The sequence below is a fragment of the Wyeomyia smithii genome, chromosome 2, assembly GCF_029784165.1.
Source record: "Wyeomyia smithii strain HCP4-BCI-WySm-NY-G18 chromosome 2, ASM2978416v1, whole genome shotgun sequence".
Lineage (NCBI taxonomy): Eukaryota > Metazoa > Arthropoda > Insecta > Diptera > Culicidae > Wyeomyia > Wyeomyia smithii.
Window position 1 is genome coordinate 36,667,567 of NC_073695.1, and position 18,845 is coordinate 36,686,411.

The 18,845-nt window shown below is 39.1% G+C and overlaps 1 protein-coding gene and 1 long non-coding RNA gene across 2 annotated transcripts; one reads left to right on the forward strand and one right to left on the reverse strand.

Annotated features, from left to right (window-relative positions):
- The first annotated feature begins 2,301 nt into the window (after positions 1–2,301).
- Positions 2,302–18,788, forward strand: LOC129722747 (facilitated trehalose transporter Tret1-2 homolog). The gene is made up of 5 exons (XM_055676446.1): positions 2,302–2,604; positions 2,916–3,482; positions 4,598–4,863; positions 16,671–17,807; positions 17,871–18,788. Exons 2-5 carry the CDS (start codon positions 3,475–3,477, stop codon positions 18,056–18,058), a joined length of 1,599 nt encoding a protein of 532 aa, XP_055532421.1. The 5' UTR covers positions 2,302–2,604; positions 2,916–3,474; the 3' UTR covers positions 18,059–18,788.
- Positions 11,260–16,924, reverse strand: LOC129722750 (uncharacterized). Its single transcript, XR_008727633.1, has 3 exons — positions 16,648–16,924; positions 16,431–16,591; positions 11,260–12,711 (listed from the first exon to the last, which is right to left on the reverse strand). It is a non-coding gene; the product is annotated as an uncharacterized LOC129722750 (long non-coding RNA).
- Positions 18,789–18,845: the final 57 nt, after the last annotated feature.

Consider the following 18,845-nt stretch of genomic DNA (forward strand, 5'->3'; position numbering starts at 1 on the left):
CTTTCTACAATTTTTAAATGTTCTACAAAATTGTTTACTACAACAAAACAAACAATATCTTCGAAAAAAATTTATTTTCATTTTATTTTTAATTATTTTTTTTTAATTTTTATCTTTTTAGTTTATTTAGTTATTGAAGATTTTCATCAAAATGATGCTCTTATTTATTTACAAATATCTACACAGGAGACAGCGAGAGACAAATGCCTATATCTGGATTAAGTGATGTTTTAATTATACTTAAATAAAGATATGGTTTAGTCTGCAGATATTTGCAGATTTTAAAGATATCTGCTAGTCAATTAGTGCACTGTTTCAATAATAATCGTCAATAACCAATGAAATATGAGAGATAAAAATAAACTTCATTCGATAATTTTTTTTTATGAAGGCAAACAACAATGTAGAACATTGAAAAATTATAGAAAATCACTACTAAATGTTATATTGAAAAAAATGATTTTTAGTGGCAATCTGTAGATAACTTTAAAAGCCCATTTAAAAAGATAGAAATATGGTGCCTTTGACAAAGTTGTTTCTTATAAAATGTGTAACAACTTTGCCGAACAAAGTGAATTTTTCTATACAAAGATGAAAAAAGTAAAATTCGCTTCTCACTGTTAAGTGAATCAATCACATAATTGCAACTTCTATGAAATGGAAAATAATTAATGGATCGACTTTCCTGAAGGCACTATGGCTCTAAAATCTATTTTTTTGGGTCAAAATAATTTCGATCACGATTTTGTAGCTTTGGAAACAGTTGTTAAATTAAGTTAAGTTAAGTTGTTAAATTGTCAATTGTTAAGAAACGAAGCATTCGTTGTGGCGGCTTACAAGGGTCGCGATAACAACATTCTGCTGCCAGCTTAGGTGTAGCTGGCGGGATACAGTATTTCATGATTCAGCCGCCCGCTCGTGGTCAGACGCAGTTGTACGCCGCCCCTGACATGGGACTTAACTCACCCACTCACCGTTGTGGTAAATGTCACACCAGAACGAAAAACGATCATGCAAAATAATACAGCGCACCCGTTTCAATGTGACATTTACTGCCCATTAAAGCATAAGAGCCCCATATAAGTTTAAGCCAAATTTCAATGTATCTAATTTCTCCGTGTCTACTGAAGCATATCTAATCACAGTAATCGGAGACCATCGTCAGAATCCATGCATGCTAGATTTGTTTTCCCTTTTTTTTTTTTTTTGAGGAATAGATTGAGCTGAACTGAAGAGAGCTGGTAAAATGGTTGAATTTCTTTTCTATTTCAACGTGACTTTATCTGACGGGGACACTGACGTGTGACAAAACGTGACAAAGGAGATAGCAAGGGTTAGTTTTGATCAAAATTTGGGTGACGTATTATATACACGCCTCCTTATATATTCTATAGTGTATTTTATATCGTTCATTGCTTTACCCTATCACATCAACGCACGTATTTATACATCAGGAGTTCTCTCGAAACTTCTGATGTTTATCTGTTTTGAAATTATCTCGGAGAGGCCGCTTCCTATTGTTCTGGATTAATCTGGATTACGAAAAACATCTTCCGTCTCTGGGAGGAGAATTTAAGCCCCTAAACCTTCCCCTTACCACCCAATATTTTATTGTGTTAGAAGTTTAGTTTTCAAACAAAAAAAAATTGAGAAAACAAATCAAACATAAATCTCCATAACGAAGTAACGTCAAATTATATGCAGCCGATCGAATCGATTTTTCATTCGTTATCGCGATTATGAAGTGGTTGTCAGCAATAGTGTACATTTTCTGCATACAGACTTTTTACATACCAACATTTTTGGAGCGAGAGCTACGTTAAAGTTGATACAATTTAACAACAAATAACCATATGCTCCCATCCAACCTAGGTGCATGCTACTGCGAAGCCAATGGAAGCGTTTGATACTTTTCATTTTTATCAGTAATATTATATTTGTTTGATCAATACAAACTATACCGAGCTGATATCATTTCTACGTTTCAGCTACCGCGTAGCACCGAAGCACCGATTATGTGTCTGCCACGTTCCTTTCTGCCAGTCAGCTGGGCTGAGATCGTGACGATATTCTCGAGCGCAACCGTTGTGAATCAGTGTAAACAGAGAGCCGATCAGCTGTTGGTTCGCTCAGCGCGCGTAATCAACGGAATCTCGCTCGCGTTCTTTTCACCGGTTGGCTAGCGTTGGCAGCTGCATCATTACTCACTCAACCCTAACCGCTTTCTTGCTCGCTCCGGTTTTCGCTCTCTCGGTGTGTTTTCTCAACAACAGGACGGGACGAAACGATAGTGACCAGCTGTTGCATGGATAGTCTGGTCGATGCTTTAAGTAAGCTTGCAGTCGACCCGAAACGGTTTAGTCTGTCCTAAGACACGGCTTAGTGTATATCATTGTTCGGGTAGTGCCAGAAGTGCCTTCGAGAGCTTTCTGCACAGAGCTCCTCTAACTCTGGCAGACGTTGTGAACATCCAATGAGTGTGTGACGACGGTTTAGTCCTCGTCCTACCGTGGACATAGAACGATAACGTGGTTACAACGAAATCGTCCTAATCAGCAAGTCTTCGTTATGACTGTTTAGTCGCTGAATTTATTCGCGCAAAAAGTGAGTACTATCACACATTTTAGCCTGCTCTTATCACTCGCAATAGTTTAGTAAACAGCCAGACAAACCGCCAGGCGACGATGGTTGGACAGTATTTGCACAATGCAGTCGGTCTGATACCCGATATGTGATAAAGAACTAAACGCGGCAATCATTCAGCTGACTAGTGCATATGGTGAAGTCCTATTAGCTGGCTGGCTGGTCTTTGTCCTAAGTTTAATTTCTTTCATTTGCGTCGTCAGTTTCTGCATGAGGAAATATTCTTCGTCTGATTAATTTTCTCTACTTTGTATCGGTTTTCTTCACAACAGGCATCCAGCCACGAACTGCGTAAGCTCACATCCCATGAAACAGGGCAACAGTTGATGTCCGCTCCGGGACACCAATCAACAACCATCATTATTCCGTTTTACTGTAACGGAAAACTCAATACGAGAGTGTCGATCTGTGGCCAGTTATCTGTTTCGAAGAGTCGGATTTGACGGCAAAAAACTAACTTATCAATCCAAATGTTCCCGAAGCTGTGATATTTATTTCTGAACCAGAAATAGGAAGAGAGCATAAATTTTCCATTATTTTACATAAGTAAGCAATTACGATAAAGAGAGTGTGTGTGCGAGTGTTTTTTATTCGGTTCAAAGAAGTGCTAAGCCCGCGTTAGTGAGAAGAAAAGACAGTCGGAAAAAACCAAAAACAAAATAAATCGTATACGAAGAGAAGAAAAAGGTGCATCCATTTTAACGATCATCTCTGCTGCTGCACGTGCGGTCAACGTTCGTTGCCAGTGCAGTGGTGTTTTTATTTTTTGGATCGTCGAAAAATAAAAGGGCTGAAAAAAAGAAAAAGAGTGAAAACCGGAGATAACAAAAAATGACAGGGTAAGTTTCCGTAAGTTGTTTGCGGTGTTGAAGGGGTATTTGGGGTACGATGCACCGAATTGAAAGTGAGATTAGTTCGGCATACTTTGGAAGATAAACAAGAAGAAATAACTTCAAATTCGGTCAGGTCTCAGCTGGGCGTTCATTTCTGAGTCGGAATTATAGAATTTGTAGAACGTCATACTCCACATTCGAACTGTAACATTGTTGAATTTCTAGAATTTTTCAATTTTGTTCAATATGACGTAGAAAAAAAGGATCATCATTCATTCTTCAATTAAAAAAATGTTTTGACCCTTTTACTGCTACAAAAATGAGGATTTTTTCGGAACCCAATTTCATCACATAAGCTTTTTTTAATAGGTGCATCATTTTACCCAGTTGAGTGTTGGTTTCGTTTTGAAAAATAGGTTGTGCAATCGTTCATCATGTTGAAATTCAAAATTTTCGTTATCAATTTTTCGCCACTCAAATTTAATATATAGGTAACAAAACTACGAATTACAACTTTTGTTTTGCTAAAATTGATTAAAATTAACCCAAAAATAATTTCTCAGCAGCCTGCACTATGAGCTTCGTACTCGACTAAAGTAACTTCGAGTGAATAAGGCTTAATTTCTCTTTGAATTCCAAATTTTCCTCAATTTCAATTTTTTCGAATCTGCATTGCATTTTTCAAATCAAATTACATTGAACAACCATCTCCAATAAAATCTGTTTCGTAAATGACAACATCATTTGAAAACGGAAATAATGTGTCTAATGGAAAGATTAAGTTTCTGCGTCATCTTCCGCTCGATTAGGATGCTAGATATGTGACAATATGTTTTTTACTTTTCACGAACCGGTTTCTGAATTTAGCAACCGCAAACCAACATTGCGTCATTTAATTTTGTTTCGATTTGATAATATTGAATTTGGACGGTGTTAAATTGGGTTTGTTCTTAAAATCGAGTCGAAAGTACACACGCTCGTATATTGCTTAGTCATTGCCTTGAGGAATTTTGGTGAATAATATTTCGGTTTTCGAGACCTGGCTAAAATTGTTTTTAAAACAGAGCTATTCTCCGCATCAAAAATATTTATTCTCATATTTGTATTTTTTTCCCAAATAGAAAAGAAACTTCCGCTCTAGTGGACAAGGGCTCTGTGCCCAAAATCGTCGCCATCAACGAGAAGGGCTGCACGCTGCCGAACCTCGAGGGCCAACCAAGCAAAAGCGAGCGGGGAAAAGCCCTGCGGCAGGTCATCGCCGCCTTCATCGCCAATATCGGCACCATCAACACCGGATTGATTTTTGGTTTCTCGGCTGTGGTTATCCCACAGTTGCAAGCACCTGATACGCTAATACCGGTGGATGAAAGCCAATCATCATGGGTCGGTAAGTGACTTACTTTATTCGAATCATCTGACGAAAAACAAAACCAATTATTATTGTTGTTGAACTCGACTTAGCAATTCGTACGACCTGCCCCAATTAGATCTCTTTCGACGCCATTAGCACCCGACTTGCATCGGATTTTCCACTTCCTTCTTGATCAACTTGGCTTGGATACTGTCTAAACAGAAGGGCTAAATTTAAACTAGCACTTCGATCCACACTGTGTGGATCTTATGAGCAAATTTTGTTTCCTTGTTGGTAGTAGAGTGCGAACAAAGTAGGTATGCCAAATACGCAGCTGTACCTACACGGTATTACATGTGTACAAGACGCAACCGGTAAAGCATCTCAGTCAGCTGGTCGCAGCGCAGAATGCCATGTGAAATTCCTTTCAGTTCGATTTGCTGCAACAGAGGGATTTGCTATAATTAGCGTGAATCTGTTTACCCATTTATTTTCGGATGATTTGTGGAAGGAATCAGTCTGTACTTACTTTTAATTAGTGTTTTATTACATTTTACTTTATTTATTAAAATTTTTATTATTTTGTTATCCTAGTCCTGTGCACTGGTTAAATTGCCGATGACGGAAGCGTTAAACATCAATTGTTCAGGATGTATCTTGCCTCTCCTAAATTAGATTCAAAAATGGCTCTCAATTCTAAATCCTGCTTGTCTATGCGCCCAAGAATGGTATCTAATGCGATGCTGGCTTTGGTTCACCAATATACAACAACATCTTCGACGCCATGCATTTTCCTGTTTCTTTGGTGTCATACATGAATACCAACCAAAACAATAAAGTTCTTGCAAGTGCTTACTATTCAAGAACTCAATCGTAGCCCACAGTGCTAATTTCTACTTAGAATACGCAGTAGCACAGTGCTCCCAATTTAATTACAAAATCTGCCTAAAACCGGATTGAACGTTCTTTACGCTTTATTCATCCGACCATTTCACCCGAAAGCAGTTTCAGCCGTGAACTTTGCGCTGGTAAACAAATTGATACGGACGGTTGTTTCGCGACAAAGTCAATGTTTGGTAAATACAAACATCACGCCAAACTCGGTGCCTGGCCATCACCCGTAGTGACAATTTTTTGTTTTGTTTTTTTTTTCTGCACATAATTGTGACTTGTGAGGTTAGACCAAAAGCTTTGGAGCTTATATTGGACTAATATACCTGTTTCCTTCATCCTGAAGGCACTAATCAAACGTTGGATCATGGTGACAAAGCAAAAAGTCGATCTAATAAACATCGTTATGAGTTCACGATGGATGTGAATATTTTATTCACAACAACGACAATGACCCCGATCCCGCACAGATAATCTCTTGCACGAACTCATCGCTGCATCAACGTAGGGCTTCCCGTTCATTCACCAGCTAAAGCAGAAGCTCGAATGTTTCACTATCCATTTGTTGATACTCGAACGACGACGTGAGGCAACGGAACCGGCTGAAGATTGCCAGCAGGTACACTACTAATAGTGCCATAATCGGTTCACAGTTCGCAGTTGCCACATTGTAAACAAACTTTCGTGTGCGGTTTGCACTTGTTGATAAGCGCGGAATGATTTAACGTGTTTAGCGCACGTGACGTTCTCGCCAGAGTGCAACAGCAGCTGTTGCTTTGGCGTTGCTATGACGAATTGTTGTGTAGTAGCAAAGAAAGTCCTATGACGGTGCATGCCATGCTGGAATCAATAAAAGAATTGATTGATTTCTAAATCTAGAGAAACATTTCAAAAGGTCCTATCTAACATCGATGCTTGTCAGAGAAAAATGAACTTGAAGTTTTGTGAATCCTTTTTAATTTCCAATTAAAACCGAAATAAGATTCCATCCCTTTTATTATCTCAAATGTAAAAAAAGAACGTCATCTGAACTTCTAGTGCTTTCTCAATCGTTTCAATTCTTTTTTCCAGTTTTTATTGATGGTTTTGTTACATAGGACCTATGTTGTTTTCGTTACCACATAGGACCTATCTGATTGGTCTCTTAGTAACTATCAATGACACATTGGACCTTTGATTTAAATGGCTTCAAAGGCTTTATATGAAACAGTATATCATAATGATTAACGTTTGATATCCGAATTCGAGATTCCTTTCCATGAAAATATTGTCTATCATTTCTTATGAAAGTTTGGTTTTTTAAACCAACATTTTTTTTATTTAACACTCTTTTCTAAATCAAAATTAATAGTAATCAATTAATCACATGATTTTTCAGTGAGGCAGCTGGGGTGTAGTGGTTTGTGAAACGGTCGCTTAAGACGAAGTGAGGGATCAAAGGGAAATGACAATGTCAAACTCGATTAAAAAGAAAAATGTCATGTTGTAGGTTATACAAGAACATTGAAAATACGTAAATATATAACACTAATTGATTGAATGATTTATTTGTTTTGTTACAATGATTATTATAATTTATTTCATTTTCCTATTATCAAAATTATTTACTATGCGCATCATTTTCTTCGGGATCCAGATTTCCATCGAAGTGACTATAGAACATAGGGAAAAAATGTGTGTTTGAAAACATAAGGTCGTCTCTCGTTAGGTCGTCGTTTACCAAAAGGCCTTCTGAATTTGCTGGCAATATACAGCTGTCGTTCGAATCATTCTCGTGGGAATCCTGAATCGCAAAATCTAGCACTTGAAACTCGTCCGCTGGACACAGGGGGGGCGCTCTGTCCGTGGAGTTAAGGTAGCAGCCTCGGAGAAGGAGGGTACCATAGTTACAACCAACATATATGGTGTCACGTTTAAAATTTTTTGAATAGTCAGAATTAACAGCAATATTCTTCATAGAATCAGTGACCTGCAACTAGTTGATTTTCCATTTTTCATCATTTTCAATGATGTTCCTTGGCTGGCAATGATTCAAAAAACCCCTATGACAGTGTGCGAAAGTTTTGTAAATTTTCCTTCTACTCGAATGAGTCCATGAAACGTCTGTTTCCATCTGGAAAATTCTTCATGAACAAATAATCGCGACGTGAACGACTCTATGAGACTTCGTGAGGGGAACCTACAACGATGACGAGGAGATGTTCGAGATCTGTGAATCATATTAGAGGTAATAATGTAGCATCTAAGCTAAACATTTTAATTAAGATTTACCAGGTGCACGCTAGTCGTCCGTACCGCTACGTTTTCGGCGTCTTCTGTGGACATCGATTGCGACTTCATTTTTACTTTTTTTCACTTTCTCAAACCGGTAAAGAATATTACACAAAGCTCGAGGTCCAATCTGCAACTGTCAAAGTTTTTGTTCGTATAACAGATTGGCCTACTAGTAGACAAACGTCCAATCAGAGAGCTGTGCGATATTGTATTATTATTCAAATTGGACGTTTTCTTGCAAGCTCTGGAATTTTTATGGATATCAAAAATCTATTTTTTTCTCAAAGGAACTTATAGACAAGAAGCTCTTTCATGCGAATAAACATAAAATAGGTTTTGTTTACAAATGTCAGATAGGACCTTTTGAAATGTTCCTCGAGAAATGATAAGGTTTCGGAGGAAATGATTGTAGTTTACGTTTCGCATCAAGCCAAGCATTGTCTTCGTTCTTCCGTGCAAAATTTAATGGCATTGACAAGAGGAGAATATTAAATATTTGAGTAGAATATGGCTGAAAATGATTACCATAGAAATGTATTCTATATTTGGAAGGCTTTACTTGCAGCTCACGTTCTCGTCCAACGGCGCCACGAAATATGTCATGTACTGCCAACATCATATCTACTATTATTATAAAAATAGTGTTTGTGAAGATACCACATATTATTTGTAGGGCCATGTAAAAATAACTTTGGGTTATTCCACGCTAAGAGATCAACAATCGGAAAGTATTCATTGTAACTTTCAAACTAGGTATAACTCGTTATGAAACAAAATTTTATAGTATTATTTCTTAGTCAAATGCCAAAAACGGCCTCCAAATACATTTAAAGATTTTTTGAATGCATCATTTTGTACTCAAGCTTGTATTGTTTTTAACAGGAAAGTCCCGGATTGATAATCTTGTTTGCGATTGTAAGGTATTCCTGATAGCCTCCTAACTCCTAACCTAACTTTTTAATCAACTCCCATATTTTGAAAAAAATAATCCGAACCGCGATTCATTTTTTAATTTTTCGACCACAATCAAATTTCGGATATCAAGTTTCATTTAGGGATCCTGCAACAATCCATCCTTTATATGAGTGAAAAGGCAATAAAAAACAGAGCCTTATACAAATAGGTCTTTATTGATTGAAGACTTAAGTGGTAGTGATTAAAATATCCATGCCCTATGTTTGTAAATTGTGTTGCTACAGTGATCATTGGGTTACTATCTAACACCCCCGCTAAACCGAATAATCCTCTCTTCGATAGTACTGCTTCGAAAGGTCCTCTTGATAATCCCTTGAATAAGCTACTCCAGGCTTTTTAAAAAGATTTCCAAGCCAAATTGTTTCGCAGAAAGGTTGGCTCTGCGAAACGTATTCGGCCTCTGTTGAAGACAACGCTACAATGTTTTGCTTCCTGGTTATCCATGGAATGGTTCCCCCAGATTGTTGCCTGATAACCTCTATGCTTGCTCAGTGGGTGTTGGGTGAGGGAAGAGTCATGCAACGTTTGGAAACGAGCCCACAGCTTGCCTTCATTCACCACTTTATAGTTCATTCGACACAAAACACATCGGGAAACAAACCAACTTACAGGGGTGAACCACCAGGCCAATATGCTGCCACACGACTCCGACAAACTGAGAGACTTTTGTAAAACACCTAAGCGACGACTAAATTTGAAAACGTCGAAACGAAATAAAAAACCAGGTGTGAAACCAAGGGAAATCGCGCTTCAAAACAATAGATAGATAGCTTACATTACTAATTTATTTCCCCTGTCCCGACATGTTGTTTCTTAACCTAAGTTACTTGGTTTACTGTTCCTGTTCCTCCGGATCCGTATAACTAAACACGAGTCGGCGTCCCGAACATCGTGGCGGTTGACGATTTTCCGTTCAATGGCAGTGCTCGATCGTTGTGCCGGGCCAATAGCGTCCAGCCAGCACCTTCGAAGGAATATATGCGATGGATTGGCGTTCCACAAAATGGCGGGTTCAGACTCTTTGCCCTCTGACAATGGATGGCACCGCCTCAAGCGTAGAGCTAGAACCAAGAATAAAAGGCCCCTCGAGGACCTAATAGTACAATTTTCTAATTAATCACTGCGAAAACTCTCCGTATTTCACACATAGCGTAAACCTTAAGTACGGTAAAAAACTTTATACGCGCACCTCTGAATCGTTAGCTGTTTTAGCCGAAAGAGAACCCCCTTAGAATTGCCTCGTCGTTCACATTCACAGTTCACATTGTCATTTCCGAATCGGGAGTGCCACGAACACTCCCGAGTCGTAATGAACTGTTCAGTAGGCCACTCATTCCTTTTGACCCACCCTGTGGATCCGAATACCTAGGTTGTCTCCTCAATGCATCTGTGAACGAACCCTTATGAGTGACCCCTCCGTCCCAGACGTGACGCGACAGACTTGGAGGGATATCACTCAACCCTGTTGAAGTAGTAATGGTGATACTATTGACAAGCTTTCCTATATGGGTGACCCCTCCGTCCTAGACGTTAAACGACAGACTTGGAGGGATATCACTCATGTAGATGTGCTCTGAGTCCAGGGTAGGATCTGGGAGCTGGGGATTTTAACCGGGCAAGTCTGGATGAAGTTTCAATTGTGGCGGAGCCAGCACACGCAATGTAACCGAAGGTTACATGCCCGTTGTCAGCGTCAGCATAACCAAGCGAAAGTGTAGCTCTATCACGTCGCCAGAATACCAAAATGTAGTTGATGGTGCCGTTCAAATACCGGAGGATGTGCGCGGAATTCGAGCCTTGACGATAATGCTAGATACGTCAAGCAGCCAATCAGTTCTCGATAAGGTTGTTTTGTAACTGCTTCGTCGCTCCGCTCCAATGTCAGATTTAGGTCCAAGTAAGTTGACACCAGTGTTGCGAAATTTCGACACAGAAAAATGAAAATGATACAACAGCAGTTTCACTCTCACTCTCTTCAAACTCAATTTTGCAGTTTTGAGTTATTGATGGCGAACGATGCCAAATACTATGAAGTTTCATCTCACAAAGACCCGTTTCAAAATTCACAATATTTTCAGAAATATAAGCAGATGTGCTTTTATTGCACAAATCTAAAATATCCTTAAAAAGACAGAAAAATGAGGTTACAATTCCTATAACTTGCTTATTACATGCAAATGATAGACCCAAACAAGTTCAATAAATATGGAAAATCTTAAAATTGGAATTTTTCACGAAAATGAAAAAAGCAATTTTTGACGCGAATTTTCAAACGCGTTTTTCTCGAAACCATGCATTTTGAGCTGTGCCAGTATTGAATTCAACTGACGATATCACCACAAATCAAATATTTCCCAGGAATGGAAAAAAATGAGCACAGTGGAGTGGATATTCGGTAATTTTGTCGATTTCCTCCAGTTACTGCTGCAGTGCCGGAATCGGATCCCACGCGAGGTAAAAAAGTAAAAAAACTTGCTACAACGTGTTTCTTGCATGAAAATTTCATCGCGCTTTATTTTGAAGACCCGTCCAGTCTACGAGGTTCCCTGTTGGTTTCGTAACATGCTCCCAGGTTTTTGTGCAGCGACTCCAGTTCCCTGCCAATCGCATCCTTTTAGTGAGGCCAGTCCTCTTCATCAATCCATCGATTGTGGATGGAAGATTTTTACAAATGCTTCCGCGTTCAATGCATACACGATCACCTTGTCATCTGTCAGTCTCACTGGAACCTACAAAACATTCAACTGTAGAAGTGGCTCCAAATCCAGTAATAAAATCATAAAACTTATCATTTTCTTCGAAGGAAAATGTCGGACTTCAATTTAGAAAATATGCAGCTGTAACCACCGCATCGCCCCACAACATTTTGGGGAGACTAGCATCCTCAAACATTAAACGGAACTCGTCCACAAATTTCCGTTCTGCTGCGGGTTGTAAGCACAGTTGCTTCCAATCGCATTCCTTCAATGCGGCAAAATATCCGGAACGATTTGCTCGTACCTACACTCCCCGTCATTTTCGAACCTGAGCCTGGCAAATTTCGCCTCAAAGGAGGCTGGTTGAACTTTTCCTTGACTTAATTCTTCGACTCTTGGAAGTATAGTACTGTGAAGTGTCTATAGTCATCGATAAAGGTGGCGTGATAACGCTTCAGATCCCACAATGGAATGGACCAATTCCAATGGCCGGGATGAACGTCTCTCTTTCATCACGTCGAACGTTGCTTTGTTATTTTACAAGCCAGGCATACCTCACATATGCAATATCAGGTCAGTCAGGGATCTTCGCTGTTGTGTACACCATTCCGTGTTTCCAGAGGTTTCTCATGTTCGCCTCTCGATGTCATAGCTCGAAAATGTCCTGTTTTGACACCATAACATTCGCTTCTGTTGACCCAGTAGCATTTCGGAGACTGATGACCGACGTACCGAAAATAAATAACACTGCAGATCAGGTACATACAGCACCTCCTTCATGGCGGACAGATACTTCTCTCCATTGATGAGCACGTTCACTTGGATCGTTAGGACCAACTTAATCTTTAGCACCTAGCCCGATTTTGCTACCGCAATGTGAACCGTTGTCAGAGGACGCAGTACTTCGAAAAAAGATCTTTCCTTCATCATATTCATCATATCCAAGAACCACTCAATTCGTTGTTCAGTCATTGCAGCAGGTGCAAAAAAAGCTCTGTCACCGTCGCCCGTAGCAGCAACGAGAGCCATCTCGGTCATCAAATGCTGCCTACAATAGAAATGTCTTGACTTAAAAGGAACTGTGAGAGTGGTTTTTTACAATTAAATTTAGAAGCTCCGTTGAACTTTTTGTGTCTTATCCTCAATTTTCCAATAAAGCATAGTTTACAGTTCCAAGCGAAGTGAAAAAATTTACAAGTGAAAAAGCGTAAATTTTCGCTTGCGAAATCTATCGTGAAAACCCGTTTGTGGAACACGCAAGTATTTCACCAGCCTGCAGTTTACAGTTTAAGTGAAGCGAAATTCACGAGTTTACACTTCGAGCGAAATGAAAATTGGCTGCAACCGACAGAATATAAATGCACGCAAGTTTTCGCTTGCTGCTGCTTTTTTCACTAGCGTTTGCATGCGTGAAAAAAGTAAACCCAAGTGAAAAAGGTGAAATCCACAACTTTCGATTTCGAAGTGAAATTTTTACAGGTTGCATTCTTCACGAGCGTGAAAAAATGAACATTTTGTATGAGATTTTCACTTCGCTTGAAACTCTAAATAGGGCTTAATAAGATAAAAAATAGGAAAGTATGCTGGAAAAATAATAGATGAAATCAGGCAGCTTACTAAAGAAGGATGACAGTTTAAAACATGACAATCAACATAGACTGACGAGAATTGGTATTTTACCCTATTTGATATTAAGCCGAGCGAGTATTATTTTCTAACAAAACACAGAAGTTCGCATCTCATCAATAATTCCAACTTTAAAGCGAATATTTCTCACTGGAAGGGTTTCTACATAAATTTTAAATGTTATAGAAACATTTCATAAGAAATATACTGCAATCTTTGATTATTTTATTCCATTATCACTGCTTCAAAACAAGGCATGAAACCAATCGAATAGGCGAATTGTGCTCGAAGCTTAAACTTTTATCATAGTTGTATTATTGAAAAAAAAAATTATGAATCTCTCTGAACATCTTTAGAAATTGTTTAAAATTTTTCGTTAAATAGTAGGTAAAGCAACCCCTCATAAGAAAATTTGGTCCAATCATGTTTTTTTTTGTATAGAAAATTCCAGGACCCATAGCAACTGAACAGAACTCATAGGAACAGTAATTCATAGCACGTACCACAGATTGGTGCGTAATTTAAAGTATAACAGCATTCGACGAAAATACAACAGCATTCGGCGAAATTTCCGTTATTATCAAGATAAGCTAATTTATGAGTAATTCCCTTTTTCAATCATCGATGACTCTAAACCAAGTTACCTACTATCTAATCACTGGAAGGCGTTAAACATTCAAAGGTTTTTACAGCTTCGGTTCAAGTGTTTTGCAATGCCAATTTGATGGTAAGGGACCATGCTTAAATGACGTAGCATTTATGGGGGGAGGGGGGATATCATCATTTTGTGACAAGCTGTGACAAGGGGGGAGGGGGGGTTGTAGTAAAATCGACGTAGCATTTTTTTTAAAGACTGATTTTTTTGCAGGAAAAATGTATTTTAAAAATACACTAAAACATTGCACAAAGTATTGCAGCGAGATCTGTAGAAATGTTTTTATCTGTGGCATTCTGAAATCTTCTAAAAGCTCTGCTACATAAACAATCACTTGGATTTCCAAACACACAATCTGTTGTGAATACAAAAATTGTTGCTTTTTTGTGGCTTTTAATAGTGAAAATTACAAGATACTCGTTTCATTTCCGGAATAGTTTCTGTGTTTTTTGCAGACATGGATCATACTAAGTTGTTTAAACACCTTTACTCCTTGTACCAAAACACAAGCCCTTCGAAACAGAAGATCAGTCACGAGTCTATAAGTTGTAAATAATTTGAATTAGACGCGGTTTTTTTTTTCAAGTATTTTTTGTACGTATGTTACTACAGTCAGGTTTTTATTACGTACCTCGTAAATAACCGCATTAATTCGAAAATCCATGTGAAAAAACGCGCTAATTCAAAAATCCTCGTATTAAACCGCGTTACTCAAAAATCCGCGTAAAGTGAACAAGCAAGAAGGGTTTAGAAAAAACCCGAGACGCTCTAGAACCAGTATTTAAAATTGTCCTCTTTGACGGTCATTCCGGATCTTTCGGAGGGCTGTGGGTATTTTCTGGACTAAGTCTTCTACTAGATAAACACTTAAACGTTTCTGGTTTCAAACCCACGTCAATTCGAAAATTCGCGAAAGTTTTTGAATTAGCGCGGTATCGCGTAAAAAAACCGTGTTAATTCAAAAATCCGCGTAAAAAAACGCGTTAATTAAAAAATCCGCGTAAAGAAAACTCGTAAAAATTCCGCGTATAAAAAACCGCGTAAAACCTGACTGCACGTATTTCTGTACGTTTTTTCAAAGGTGGAGAGGGAGGGGGGGCTTATTCGAATGCTACGTTTTTTTTTTCAGGGGGGGTTTAGGTTTTGTGACCAAATGCTACGAGGGGGAAGGGGGGGCTTAAAAATCATGAAAATAATGCTACGTCATTTAAGTATATTCCCTAAATGACCTATATTGCAGTAAAGTTTGTTTTGTTGTGAAATGTGATTCAAAGCTTCTGCAAAAACCTTCAGTCTTCGCAACCTAGCAAGTAATTTAGCGCGCAGCTCATCATGATAACAACACAGATTGCCTAGAAAAGTAGGTTTTAAAATGATGCCTCTTTATTGCATGCCAAGTAGGCTTGACGACTCACAGGGCTAAGAAAAACATGAAATCCAAAAAGAGTTTGCGATTAAAAAGATTCGATACGAATTCAAAAATATTCTGCTTTCGAATTTAGAATGAATTGCTATGAAGATGTTGTTCATAGGCTGAAACAATAAAATATCCCATTCTTGCAATTCTGTAACTGATTTGCGTTGCGATTCAACGTGCGTGTCAATTCAACGCAAATTCGGTCACGCGGGAGATGCAACTTACCTATTTATAAAGAAGAAAAAAGCTATCTACGTAAAGATACGATACATACTGCACAGCGATTGCGAAAAAAAAAATCAATCAATATCAGCTGTTGATTGTGATACATTAATTCAATTGATAATTATATTGGAAGAGTAAACACGACATGATAGAGAACAACCACGCGCCATTGATTAGGAACTGATTATCGAAATTTGAAATCAGTAAACCCTTTGCAGATATATATAGTATGAAGTTTGTGTCATTCTTTTGAAATGCTGATACCACATGGTCAACCAAAAAGCTTGAAAGCTTCCACAACCACAGAATACTATTGATAGAAATGCTATGATAATGCGCAAAGTAATACCGGCTTCAAACCACTGTCGGATGTGCGTGGGCGTCAACAGCCAGCTGAAAGATTACGGCGGTCGCTATCAGAAAGCGCGGTAGAGCTGGAAAGGTATAAAAAAACACAATTCCACCCGCCAAGCTATTTGCGATTTTTTTGTTGTTAGGGAATTAGAATTACGTTGTCCATGGATGTGAACTTTTGTAATATTTTGTATATTTGCGATTAGGTATGGCAATAAACAAACTGGAGCACCTATTAGTCGACGATTGCAAATGTTTGACTAGATAATATTTGCACTTGACTCAAGCTCGCGTAAGAATAACTTGCTGAAAAAAATTCGGCTGTGCTTTTGCAAACATTTATCAACGTAAACAAAATAGTATGACAAATGCTGATAGTGGTGCAATCCATGGCCTCTAATGACGACGAGTTGATGACCGGCTCGGACGGTTTTGGGTCGCCTTGATGCGTTTTCGTCACATGGACGTGTTATTTAAGTTGAATACCTACCTCATATTTCAACAAGCAGCATCTTATTCCATATCTTGTATATTACATATGTGCAGATAAGCAACACTTACAGGCGCTTGAGTAATTAATTAAAATACTTAGTCCTATTTAGTTTGCCCCTCTAGCACTACGCTGACATTGCCGACGAAATCAGTCAAATTCTAGAAATTGAAAAAATTCTCAAAATCCAGCTAATTGTTATATCTCTAATTCATACATTATTTCTCTGCTCCATTCCAGCGTCCTTATCGGCTATTGGAACCCCGATTGGCTGCCTGCTCAGCGGCTACATGATGGATAATTTCGGTCGCAAAAAGGCTCTGCTGCTGACGGAAATTCCCCTCATCATAGGCTGGATCGTGATTTCCTGTGCGACCAGTGTCGAAATGATTTACGCGGGTCGTGTTCTGACGGGATTTGGTTCCGGAATGGTTGGCGCGCCGGCTCGTGTATACACGTCGGAGGTTACGCAGCCCCATCTGAGAGGCATGCTGTGTGCGCTGGCATCCACCGGTATCAGCTTGGGAGTACTCTTCCAATACACGCTCGGTGCGTTCACAACGTGGAAGATTTTATCGGCTGTATCCGCCCTCGTACCGGTGCTTGCTTTCGTGCTTATGCTTTTTATGCCCGAGACGCCTAATTATTTAGTGACGAAGAACAAACCGGACCAAGCATTGAAAAGTCTGGCTAAGCTTCGTGGGTCCACGTATAATCTAGAGCGAGAAGTTCATCAGCTGCAAAGCTTTGCACAAAAGAGTAATCAAAAGAAGAAACTATCCCCGAAAGAAACAATTCAAGCGCTGCTGCATCCGTCCTGCTTGAAACCGTTTGGAATATTGACGCTGTACTTTATGATGTATCAATTCAGTGGTGTGAACACGATTACTTTCTATGCGGTCGAGATCTTCCAGGATTCTGGAACCACAATGGATAAATACACTTGTACGATCTTGCTGGGTGTCGTCCGGTTTGTGTTCACGATTATTGCTGCCATTCTGTTGCGAAGATGTGGTAGACGACCGCTGACCTTCATTTCCGGCATTGGCTGTGGCTTCACGATGATCGGATTGGGAACGTATCTGTATTTCAAGAAAACCTGGGAAACCGCCGACCCCCCAATCCCACCAACCGCAACTTGGTTTCCGGTGGCTTGCATTTTCATCTTCACCATCACGTGTACGCTGGGTTTCCTTGTAGTACCGTGGGTCATGATCGGTGAACTGTATCCCATGAAAGTGCGTGGCCTGTTGGGAGGTTTCACCACCTGTATGGCACATACCTTCGTGTTCATCGTAGTGAAGACGTATCCATTTTTGTCGCACTTACTCGAGCGACACGGTGCCTTCATCCTGTATGGATGTATTTCGTTTTTAGGTAATTTAACGTCGTTTTACGTCGGTATACAATAAACAATTACCTAATGGAATATTATTATAGGTACTGTTTTCTTCTATCTTTGTTTGCCGGAAACAAAGGGTAAAACACTGCAGGAAATCGAAGACTACTTCTCCGGCCGCATTCGGTCGCTACAAAAGTCGAAACAGCTGGAAGCAGAAGGACAGCTAATGAACAATAATTCCAAACCGCAGCTCTTAATCGTGGATAAAAATAAGTTGCTTCCTTGAGCAGCGTATGTGTCGCTTCGCTATGACAGTGCCATACAAGAAACGAAGGAGGATGTACGCTAGCGAATCAGAAGTATTTAAGGATAGCAAAAAAGTGATATTCTTAGACTTTTTTCCCGTCCCATCGCCTGACTATTACTTCCAAACCGTTCTGTCCCAACCCTGGAACCCTTCCAAGTATGCGAAAAGGATCTGCGAAACGGAGAGCACCTCGTTTCAGTAAGATAGTCTATATTAGATTATTCATAACTTTAAATGTTATCATAGTATTAAAAGCTGCTAAATGACGCAACACGTTTTAAAAATTTTGACCTTCACTATTCGATCATATTTTTGTGATGTTTTTCCCCTCTCATGATAGTTACTAGAATGCTCAATACGAATATGTATCGGCAGAGAGAAGGGAACTAACATAATTCAATAGGCAAACACCACTCGACGGTCAAACTACTAGGATAAGCAACTCAGGAACAATTTTGTGCCACACGAATAATGTGCGATGCTTAATGGCAATGCACGTCGTCGTTGTAAACTTAGGAAACCTTTGAATAATTTTTAGTATACGCGAATGGATTTAAGTATGGAACAAAAATGAGTCTGCTGTGTGCAACATATATTGAATGGCTATCTGTTAACTTAAGTATTAACTACTCAAATGAGAGTGAAGGAGATCTTGAGGTGCCTAACGTCTCGAAAGCGTTCTGAGGAATAAACTTCTGTTAAAATATGACTCTACCTATCAGTTCTAAAATATCACAATCCATACAAATGCGATCACTATTACAAT

What these genes read in the sequence shown, in the direction of transcription:
- LOC129722747 (XM_055676446.1), top strand. An exon ending in AAGCCAATCATCATGGGTCG is followed by an intron (nt 4,864 to 16,670) that starts GTAAGTGACTTA and finishes GCTCCATTCCAG; the next exon opens with CGTCCTTATCGGCTATTGGA. An exon ending in TGGATGTATTTCGTTTTTAG is followed by an intron (nt 17,808 to 17,870) that starts GTAATTTAACGT and finishes ATATTATTATAG; the next exon opens with GTACTGTTTTCTTCTATCTT.